Here is an 11,435-nt window from a genome sequence, read left to right as displayed (position 1 = left end):
GCCAAAAAAGGTTTGCCATCGCTGGGATAGGACATTCAGGGCTTCCCTATAAACGATTACTTAGATTCTGTTTGAACTCCAAACCTCTCTTTGTGACTCCATTATTATCTTCAACATCACAAGATTTCTCCTAATCTTCAATTTCTACTATAAGAAAAGCCCAATCCATTTAGTCTCATTGTCTGGACGGCAGAGAGAACAAATTTTTCCCTTTTTCCCTGTGGATAGTTTGTGGATAATGAAGGAATGCTATCACCCACTCTATTAAAACTAATTTGGTTGGCAAGGAATCAACTTTAGTTTAAATTCAAAACAGCATTGTACTGTCATCAATGGGATATCTTTATAAGTATATCTGTTCTAATAGTAATCCTAACAACTTTGAGGTTTTAGTTCCAAAGTCCGAACTGTCCAACAAAGAGCAGAAATAAGGATTGAGAGATTTTTATATAGATCAGTTCATCCTTGTGGTCATCTTGAATCTAAAACTTAAATTTGATCTAATTTTATTTTGAAATAGTTTTGGTTTATTCTTTATGGTTTTTTAATTGTTTTTATCAGAGGTGGGTTTCAAATCTCGGTGCTATCGGTTTACTAGTGCTTGTGCGTGTGATGCTTCTGCACATGTGCAAAAGCATCTGGGCGAGTGGACAGAGCCACGCACTGCGGTCACTACCAGTTTGGCTGATGTGGGCTGAACTGGGAACAACTCACCTCTGGTTTTTATGGTATAAACTGTTGTGAATCATTTTCTGAGTCCAAAGATATGAAAACATAATAAATAAATATTAACCCCATTGCACAGAATGTAGATAATATATATGTGTGAGAGAATAAGGATCAATCGCATCAATCCAGGATTAAGATCTCTTCAGTGAATATTGTAAATGTAATCTACCAGCTTGGTTCAATGTGGTTTAGTGGATTTCGGAAACTAGGGTTGAGAGAGAAAATCTGGTTCAAAGTTATCCAGCCAGCTATGTCTCAGGATAGAGCAGAACTTGTATCTTAGAGTATTTTGGAGCATGTACCTAGCAAAGAACTACATACTTTTTCCTCAGCTGAGAGATGCGAGAGATTTAAAGCTCCTCTAGGCTCCAAGCCAACTCCTATTAATTCCCAGAGTTGGGAATTTCCTAAATTCACCTGCCATGTGGAAAAGTGAGATGAATGCGGTGAAATATTGCTCACTCCTAAACAATATATCTCAGAAGGAATGGAGGAAATGTTTTTGCCATAATGACTTGTTAAATCAATACACATGCTATAAATTATAATCTTGGCTGGCCAAGGACATTAAAATATGGCTAAGATTCAAATACATTTCAATAGGTCCCATTAATGTAAAGGCCTTCAAGGTATTGGGTGGGAAATAAAAATGGCAACAGAAATATGAGCTATTTGTTGAATTTTGGATAAAATGACATTGTATTGATTTCAATTTCAAAGAAAAAGTCTTTTTTTTAAAAAAAGGTAATGCTTTTCAGAATAGTTTGGTATCCTAAATAGTCCACACATATCAGTAGAACAGGGGTGTCAAACTCGATTTCATTGAGGGCTGCCTCAGGGTTGTGTTTGACCTCAGGGACTGGGGTGGGTGTGGCTGGAGTGGACGTGGCCAGCTGAATGTCACTCGTGTTGGGGTGCCTGTGGTGGTCTGAGCTTTCTGCTAGTGAAAAGGTGCTCCTGAGCTCCATTTCGGCTACGATGGCCTCCTGCAACCCTCTGACAGCAAAAATGGAGCCCACAGCTCTACCGAGCTCCATTTCCATTGGCAGAGGCACTGTGGGCTGGCCCTTCACTGTTTTCAGGCCGGCCCTGTGGACCAGATCTAAACACCCCGCAGACCATCCACAGCCAGCCCAGGTCTTGAGTTTGACACCCCTGCACTAGAATTTAGAATGATTTTTTCCAGAAATGGGATTCTCACTTTTTTGTTTAGTGTATTTTATTTATTTATGTGTTACATTTATTATTGTCTATCTCGCTCTGGGGCTATTCTGGGTGGCTCTAGGTGCTGTCTTGAAAACTTGAAAACTCCTCCCCACCACACCTATAGAGATCTATAGAACTCCAGTGAGAGTTCTAGTCCTGCTCTAGGCACAGAGTCAGCTGGGTGATTTTGAGCCAGACACACCCTCTCAACCCTAGGAGGGATGCAATGATAAGCCATTTCTGAAATCTTGCCAAGAAAACTGCGATAATTTCTCCAGGCAATCACCAGAGGCCAATACACACACAGAGAGAGATTTCCCTTGAATGGGAATAACAATTTAATATTTAACCATGCAAAAGCTGTTTAGCAATGGGGCAGGTGGACTCTGCTTAATTGGAGACTGGATGTTTAAAGGTTTGGGATGCTATTATAATGCATTTCTGCTCTGTTCAGAGATTTAGCCAGATGATCTGCATTTTTCAACTTCTATATTTTATGATTCTTTGAATAAAATGGGGAGTTATTAACAAGGCCAAAAAGACAGTAAGGAAACACAATATAAGCAAATGTACCATTAAAAAAATATTTTTCAACTGGTCAGAACAAAATGAGGGTTTGGATCCTAAAAATCAAAATAAATCCTTAGGAGGTAATCATGCTGCACTCATCCATTCCCTTGAAAGTAAATCACATAAGGATGTTGGGGGATGCATTCAGACCTCATTCCAAGTCTGTCAAAATGCAAAAGGTTATAGCAGCATGTATGGGGGGTTTTGTGTGTGAAAACTCTTAACACTTAAGACAGTGCCAAGGAGATAATCAGGGTATCCACTTGGACAGTGTAGGGCATTGTATCCAGACCAGACTTCTTTATTAGCGACAGCACCATCCACCGATTCAGTTTTTGCCTGGAGAAAGATCACTACACCTGGCACAGTATGCCCATTAATGTTGAAATCAGCCTCCTCCAACCTGGAATCCTTCAGGCCTATTGGATTACATCTCCCATCATTCCACACCAGTCTAAACACACTGAAGTGTTGGCATAGTTCAGCATATCCAGAAAGCTTCAGAATGGAGAAGGATGCATGGTTGAAACTTCCTCCTGGACTGAATAAGGCTGAGCCTGAAACATTGTAAGTACCTAGTTTACCATACAGGAATCCAAAAACCATCCCATATTTGGAAGTCCAGCACAGCCGATGCCCCATAATAGGGAGACCTAACAGGCTGTATGATAACAACTTGTACACTTGGAATTGAATAAAAAATGGGGAAGAAATCTCGCACAATAGCATCTCTGTTGTTCTCACCTGTAGGTTATTGTGTGAGTTTCTGGCTGAGCTCAGAGGCAGAGAATTGCAGTGGGCACTCTTATTTTCTAATGCATGGTTGGGGGAGATCTTCATGAAGGGGGGGGGGTTCTCTCACCATGGCCAACTTGATCATTGGACAACTCCTGAAGAAGCTGTAGGGATATGTGAACAATAAGAACCAAACATAGTGCCTCTTTTACTAGATAGAACATTGAGAATATCACATGATTCAACAGCCTTCTTCATCAAGTTATGTGACACAATAACAGCCACATGAGAAAGAGCTGACAGTTTAGTCCAGGGAGGAGGAATTGACTGAAACGTTAACACAAATAAGAGAAAGTGAGATGCCCAGTTTATTTGCCTCATGCAAGGTAAGTTTTCTTGCTTATATTTTGCTTCCGTTAAAGGTAGCACACGTTAGAAGGCCACAGGCTAGACAGTCCCTTGTTGTTTCATAGGTTCCAAATGCAAAGAATCCAGAGTTGGTGTAATAGGAGCAGGGTTCCTCAAGGCAGTGGAGTGAGTAAACACCTTGGCATGTCCTAAAGAGATGGCCTCTGTCAGAGGAACCCTCACCACACAGGAGGCATTCCAGCAGCTGTCTCTTGATGGGCTTCCGAGTCACAACACGAGTAAGGTGGAATAAACAAGCACATGCGAATGAATAAGGAGGTTGAGGAAAATAATCCTAAACTCCCATCTCCCTCATTAAACTTTTAAATTTAAAATTAACTAAAATCCTTCATTTAACATTAAACAGATTAATTTTTGATAACAAATCCAAAATAATTGCACACTTGAATAATTTGATTTTCTTTGCCATGTGTTGCTTGTGCCTTCTTATAACCCCTCTGTCTCCTTTATTTCATACCTGGAGGGAGGAAAGATGACTTGAGGTTGGGCAGAACACAGGGACATCCTGAAGAGAGACTGAACTAATACCAATTTCTTTAAATTAAATCCATGAATAAATATGTCCCAATTCTGAAACAGTCCTTGCATTTTGATTAATGAAAAGACAACTCTGCAAATTTGAAGTGTGTTTAAACATTTCAGTTACTGTGCAGCAAATGATGTTAAATACTATTTTTGATTATGTGGCAAGAAGGGATTATATAACACACAACTTCTGATAAAACCAGTGTGGGGCTATTACTGTGGTTTAACCTTTTAAAAATGCAATTCTCTTTTGATCATTTACTATTAAATTATATGCTACTATTACTAATAATAATATAGCTCTTGGTAAGTTATATATTGTGAAATGAAATTAGTATATCCAGGGGTTGATGAGTAGATAAGTAAAGCAGAGAAGTCTAACCCCTAATCATTTGTCTGTAAGATGAATTAAAACCTTTTCCTTGACTTTTATAATAAATTCAATTTTATGAGGTCATCTTAGATTTGCCAAAGATATGATAATAAACACTGAATTATTTTTATCTGTTTAAATATTTGACTGCTATTTCCTGTTTAAAATCTTGCACTATATTACAGTACAAGTTTACAATTGTAATTAAATAAACTGTAGTCAAAACTAGTATAAAACTAGTATTAAAATAATAATGGAGGACAAAAGTGGCATTTTTTAAATAAATGTATGAATTTAATGTTTTAATTTTTTATTTATACAAGTATAATTATTCTATTTTTCCTGAATTTTTAAAATAGCATTTTCTAAAAAAAATGTATTACTTTCTTTTCAAATGGTTTAAAAAATATACATATATCCAAAAAAGCATAATCGTCATTTAAAAATAAAAAAATTAAAAGCAACTATTTTAATAAAACATCTCTAGTTTTAATAGAATACAAACATAATATTATGCTGCTCCCACACCCCATGAAACTGGGACTAAGAGTAAAAGGAATGTAAACTATGATTGTCCAATACTCTGCATCCAGCAGAGTTTTCCTGACGAGGGAATGGAATACCACCTCTTCAAAAATTGTATTATTTTTTAAAATAATAAAAGCATTTATTGTTGCTTGGATTGATTATATATCCCCTCCTGGAAGACATTATCCAACCAAGTAAACATGGATCTAATATACAGTTGGCTACACCCACAGCACTGAAGACCGTATCCACTTCCTTAGATTTAACCAGCGGTGGGTTTCTGCTGGTTCAGCCCAGTGGTGGTGGCAGGAGGCTCCACCTACCTGCCCAGACGCTTCACACTCACGCACGAGCAAACCGGTAGTAAAAAAAATGGAAACCCACCACTGGATTTAACAGGTTCAAACTCTTCTCGCATATCTACACTAATCCCAGTTCAAGGATTTTGCGCAGCTAAAGTCTTAACTCAGAGTGAATTCAAACAACAATTCAAACAATTTTATCCAAAGGATAGCTAGAATAGCCTTCACCATGGTCTTTTAGATGTTTGTAGGTTCTTCCTTTTCTGTAAAGGTGCCACCTGGGCTTTCAATATGTCCCCAGCTGCCATCCCTGAGCAGAAGCAGTGGGTGAAATGGCTAGAGTTGATTTCAGAGACCTTTGGTATCAGCTGTGTGGTTGACCCAAGATAGGAATTTTTTGAAGTATTACTTTGTAGCAAGAAAAGTAGCAAAACATAATTATTTTCCAACTGTTATTGAATCTGCAGAGAGCTTACTTTGAAGGAGTTCATAATGGTTATGACTCATGGTGATGATGTTGGGTTTCCTCAAGATCAGAGAAATCTTGGAATTGGAAGAGAAAGAACAATCAAGTCATTTAAGCTTTGGAACATATTTCAAGTCATATCACAATAATCTAAGTATAGTAAGTCAACCACCCCCAATTGTCTTTCAGAAAAACCATTCCATGCTGTTGTAGGACCAAGAACCATGGAAGTAATATTTGTAAGAAACAAATTCAAATAAACAATTGCTCTTAGATACATTCAACATTTAATTGCAAAAGGAAAAGATTGGTGTATTTAAGCTTCCTATTAGGATTTTTATACTGCTTAAGAACCAAAGTCATGGATGACAATAAAACCCAGTGACTATTTTTGTTAAAATGGCAGTATTGTGACACAAACTCTCCTCCTTTTCAACATGTGGGTAGTGTCATAATCAATGTATAAAAGGGGCAGGACTTATGTCATGTTAATATGATGTTTTCATCAGATGGATCGGTTTGAGCAACATTGCAGATGCTGCTGCTTCAGAATAGAATTCCACTTTTGTAACCATATAAGAATCTTCTGATTTTTAGAAATTAACATGGTACAAACATTTATGGACTAGAGACAACTTCACCAGAATAGATCATCAAACAATTTTTCATTATCCTCAATCTATCAGTTTATTAGCTTTAAAATGGCACCTTCAGTATGTGTCATACAAACAGAATAATGTGGCCACCACACAGGAATTTGGGCGGGTGGAGTTTGCTTGTTGAAATAAGTCAGCCCTATTTGTGGCTCACTTTTTGCATTTTGATATACTTTTTAAGAGTTTCTGCCTTTTAATATAGAAGGCATCTACCACATCAGCAGAATGAGAATTGAATTGACGTAACGTAGTTTGGGGAACTTTTATGCGTTCTTCCAAAAGATAACATGGTACAGTCTTATACCATATGTGGGTGGTTTTTTTAAAACAGAATTTTATTAGTTTTTTTAAAGAAAATAGTCAGGGAAAGGGATAGTGGATGAGGTTACAAATTTTGACAGTTACATTATGTAGGAAATGGCCCTTCCCCCCATTCTCATACCTTTCATTTATTAATACATTAAGTTGTTACTACTTAGTGATATTTTGTCAGCATATAAACTTTTATCTTCAAACAATTTCAATCATTTTATATCCAACAGATTTTCTAGTTCATTTTTGTGATCTGAGTTTTCTCGATGTTGCTTCTTCTGCCCCCTCCAGCAGAGCTCCGGCACCTCCCGTGTCCTGTATATCCGATGTAATATCATCAGGTTTATCTAGGAGGATTTTATTTTTTTCTATGAAGACCTCTGCCTCCATAGTTGTATTAATTCTAACTCTCGTGTCCTCCCAGAAAATTAGCATACCTTCTGGCATGAGCCATCTAAACCACACCCCTTTCTGGTATAATTTCTTCGCTAAAAGCGAATATTTTTTTCTTTTATCTCTAACTTTCTTAGGGATTTGTTTCAGAATGGCTATTTCTCTATCCATATATTTTAATGCTTGCCCCCTTTGTGCACTCAGAATCTCATCTCTTCTAGTCTTTCTAAGAAATTTAATATGAACCTCCCTTGGAACATTGTGTGTTCTGGCATATGCTGAGTTTATTCTATAGACCAGATCCATGTCCCACCCCATCTGTTGTCTGTCTTTTTTAATATATTCAGCCAATAAATTTGTCATAATGTCCCTCAGGTCTTCATCATCAGCCTCAATTACATTTTGAAATCTAAGAAAAAAAGACATTCTTTCAAATTCCATTTTTATTTGCTGGTTCTCAAGTTCTTGGTTTCCTCTCTGGAGCCCCTTCACCTCCCCCCTCATCTCAGCTGTCCCCTCCTCCAAAAGTTCCAGTCTCTGTAAGTTTTGATTCGTTCGATCTTGATTCTCTCTGAGCTGCTCATTCATTTCCTTCAGTTGATTTTTTAAGTCCTCCTGCCCCTTTAAGAGTTGTTGAAACATCTGTTGGAAGTCCACCTCGGGGGGCTTAGGCTGGAACAAAGCTGTTAGCGTCTGTTGTCCACTGGGGCTGGACGTTGATGATGCTGGGGCGGAGCCAGCAAAACCCGGTTTCCCCAGTGGTGGTCTTTTAGGTGGCATTGTAATGAGCAAAGCTCAGAGATAACTGTATCAATGCAGAGAGAGAACAATTGGGAAGGTGGATAGCCAAGAGAGACTGCGAGGCAGGGAGTCCAGACAAATGAGGACCTTTTAATTCCAAGCAATAAAACAATAAAATTCTTTGTTCCAAGTCCAGAGTAAAGTGTAACAAGAGATATCTCTGAGTGTCACGGGGACAAAGAACAAGATGCCAGAAGTTTCTGTAGGTGGAGTCAAATTTCAAAGTACATAAAGACAACGGAAGTGTGCCATCTTGCCCTGCCAGCTCCGGGATCAGAAGACAACAAGCCAAAAGTTTTCAGAAAAAAACAGATCATCACCTCATTTCCACAATTGCAGTAAAATAAATCTGCTGTTTGTTATAAGCGTGACTTCATTCCATGGCTCCCCCCCCTCCTCCTTCTCTGGGGGCAGAGAGCAAAACAGTTTAAAGCCGCTTGTCCAAGGGGGGGGGAAATCCCCCTGCCTCTAGCCGCGCTTCCCAGGGGCAAGTTGAAAGTTTTTTTCCTAAGAAGCTGACAGTCCTTTTGTTCTTCTTTCAATAAAGGGAACGGGGGAGATCCCCATCTCACCACATTGTAACTGCGTCCTTCAAATCTTCATTTTCTTCCAGCTGCTTCCACGCGAAGACGCAAAGCGCCTCCCCATTTGCCTCCTGATGCCTAGGGTGATGCGGGGAGCCCCCCGGCCGCCGCCGACACAGGGGATCCCCCGCTATGCCACCCCCTCGGCAGGAACCCCTCCAAAGCTTCCTGTGCCCCCCCCGATCAAAGGGGAGCCCACCAGGAATGCGGGGGCGAGCAAGGCATGCCCGTCGCCATCCGCAGCCGGAACCGGAAGCCAGTCTTATGCCATATGTGGGTTTTGATCCATTATAGTTATATAATTCCTCCCTTTCCCCTGTGCAGACAGATACAGTTAAGTCACAATAAACCTAGAGCAATGTGGCAGCAGGATGGATGCCACCAAGAGGTGATCTGAATAGTCACATAACCTCCTGATCTAGAATAAAGATCCATCACTAATAGTTACATACTGATTGTGGGCCTCTAGGTCAGAACCTATTAAAAGCGTCAAAAAGTGGCTCAAGGACTCTAGGAATCTCCCAAAAACCTCTCAGAGGTCTGCCAATTCAGAATTATTTGCCAGTCTATGTTGAAAAATAAAACAATATAAAAATACCATCAAACATCTATGAGAAACATTAGTGGTAGGGAAAGTTATCAATTTTAATTTTCAATAGGATAAATATTGATAAATATAAGCCATATAAACAAAAGTACTTTTAAGGTTCTCCATGATTTTTAAAGACAGGAACGAATGCTGAGACCAAACAAATTTAACACTGATGTGGGTCCCAGATATCAACAGCCCATATAAGCAGATACAGCAAAAGACTTGCTTTCGCTCAATAATGTCTATGGTAGAGTGACTAACAGACCACTACAGAGCTCTTTTCTTTATATAGCTAACACTGCTTATACTACAGTTTTCCTCTCCATTGTTATTATTAGATAACAATAGAAAGAACTTTGGATCCATTATAACAATTGGGAGATAATTGCATATTCAGTTGTTGGAAAATAGTCACTGGTCTGGATACTCTTTCAATCAATAGATATTTATATATGTGTCTGGAAGCCGTACGGATCTGGATGGGAAGTAACAGACTCAAGCTCAATCCGTCCAAGACGGAGTGGCTGTGGCTACCGGCACCCCAGTTCAACCAGCTGATTCCATCACTGGCCATTGGGGGCGAACATCCGGCCCCCGTGGATCGGGTACGCAATTTGGGCGTCCTCCTAGATGCCCGGCTGTCAATGGATGACCATGTGACAGCCGTGGCAAGGGGGACGTTTCACCAGGTTCGCCTGGTGCGCCAATTGCATCCCCTATTGGACCGGAACGCCCTTCGCACAGTCACCCATGCGCTTGTGACGTCCCAGCTAGACTACTGTAACGCTCTCTACATGGGGCTCCACTTGAGATGCACCCGAAGACTGCAGTTGGTTCAGAATGCGGCCGCGCGGGCAGTCTCGGGAGTCACTAGATACTCCCACGTAATACCTCTCCTGCACGGGCTGCACTGGCTACCTGTAGCTTTTCGGGTGCATTTCAAGGTGCTGGTTATCATCTTTAAAGCGCTCCATGGCACAGGGCCTAGTTATTTGCGGGATCGTATCCTGCCCCACACATCCCTTCGGCCGATTCGCTCACACAGAGAGGGACTCCTCCAGGTGCCGTCCACTAGGCTGTGCCAGCGGGCGACGCTCAGGGGAAGGGCCTTCTCTGTGATGGGCCCGACCCTCTGGAATGACCTTCCCCCTGATATTAGAACAACCACGGACCTCCGCTCCTTCCGTAAGAAGCTCAAAACCCACCTGTTTAATCTAGCCGGCTTGGCCTAATTCCAGCTCTCCCACCTCAGTCTGTATTTTTAAATTTTGGTCTTAGGCTAAGTTTTTAATTTTTATAAATTTGTACAAGGGTTTAAAGTTTAATTCGATTTTAACTATATTTATGATTATTTGTAAGGTTTTTAATTTGGTACCTGTACACTGCCCTGAGTCCCTTCGGGGAGAGGGGGCGGTCTAGAAATCAAATCAAATAAATAAATAAATGTATCCAACTTACCTGTTGTGTTCAGTGTTAAGCTTTTTTTCTCAGTAGATGTTGAATGTTTAACTTCACATCGTATTGTCTTCCCAAAGACCAGTTCTTTTGGATTTAAGTATATTTTACTAATAAAATAACATAAGTGATCTTCTCCAATCTCAATATTCCTGGGATTGATATTTTCAGATATTTGTCTCCAGCCTTGGTACCATCTGACTTGTATATCATGAGGTGCAAATTGCGATATAGAAATTTCAAGGAGGATATTCGGATCATCTGGGCTCACCTTTATTTCAGTCAAAACAGGCCGTTTAACTAAATGAGAAGGGGGGGAAACGGAATAGAAATAACTATGTAAATAATATGTTTCCAGACTTTAATGTCAGGCCTGCAGCCGTCTTTTCTTTTGGATCTTTGGCCTACCACATTTTCTATTATTCGACTATGCATTTTCTATTGTGGGAAAATGGGGCGGGGGATTGTAAGGAGTGAGATGCTATGTAGCCGTAACAAAATTCAGCTGTCTTAATCAATTGGAACTTTGAGCAATACTTTGCCTTGGACTCTGATTTACTTTTGGATGCTATTTGAAACCCTGAAACTTGATTTATTATGAATAATGCAAAAACAATGTTTAATACAAGAAAACACTGTAAGGATTCATCCTCTGAAGTCTTGCATAACAGAACTATTGCATGACACCACTGCAGAAGACCAATTGCACCATTTTTACCAACTACAAGGTGAAGACAATTTCTGCACCATTTGCAACTAAACCCAATGAATGGAAATCA

At 39.8% G+C, this 11,435-nt stretch overlaps 1 protein-coding gene across 5 annotated transcripts in view; it reads right to left on the bottom strand.

Annotated features, from left to right (window-relative positions):
- Positions 1-5,798: 5,798 nt before the first annotated feature.
- LOC309384327 (uncharacterized protein) overlaps positions 5,799-11,435 on the bottom strand; it is a 73,633-nt gene continuing 67,996 nt past the window's right edge. For all 5 annotated transcript variants that reach the window (XM_081937684.1, XM_081937683.1, XM_081937686.1 and 2 more), the window contains 2 exons: positions 10,660-10,956; positions 5,799-5,940 (listed from right to left, as the gene is read on the bottom strand). In XM_081937684.1, coding sequence (XP_081793810.1) covers positions 5,894-5,940; positions 10,660-10,956 — 344 coding nt within the window. In that variant the 3' untranslated portion in view covers positions 5,799-5,893. The remainder of the gene's footprint in view (positions 5,941-10,659; positions 10,957-11,435) is intronic.

Source organism: Natrix helvetica (genome assembly GCF_964273705.1).
Source record: "Natrix helvetica genome assembly, chromosome: 1".
Lineage (NCBI taxonomy): Eukaryota > Metazoa > Chordata > Lepidosauria > Squamata > Natricidae > Natrix > Natrix helvetica.
The sequence above is the reverse complement of the archived record's forward strand: the minus strand, read 5'-3'. Positions and strand labels throughout refer to the sequence as shown.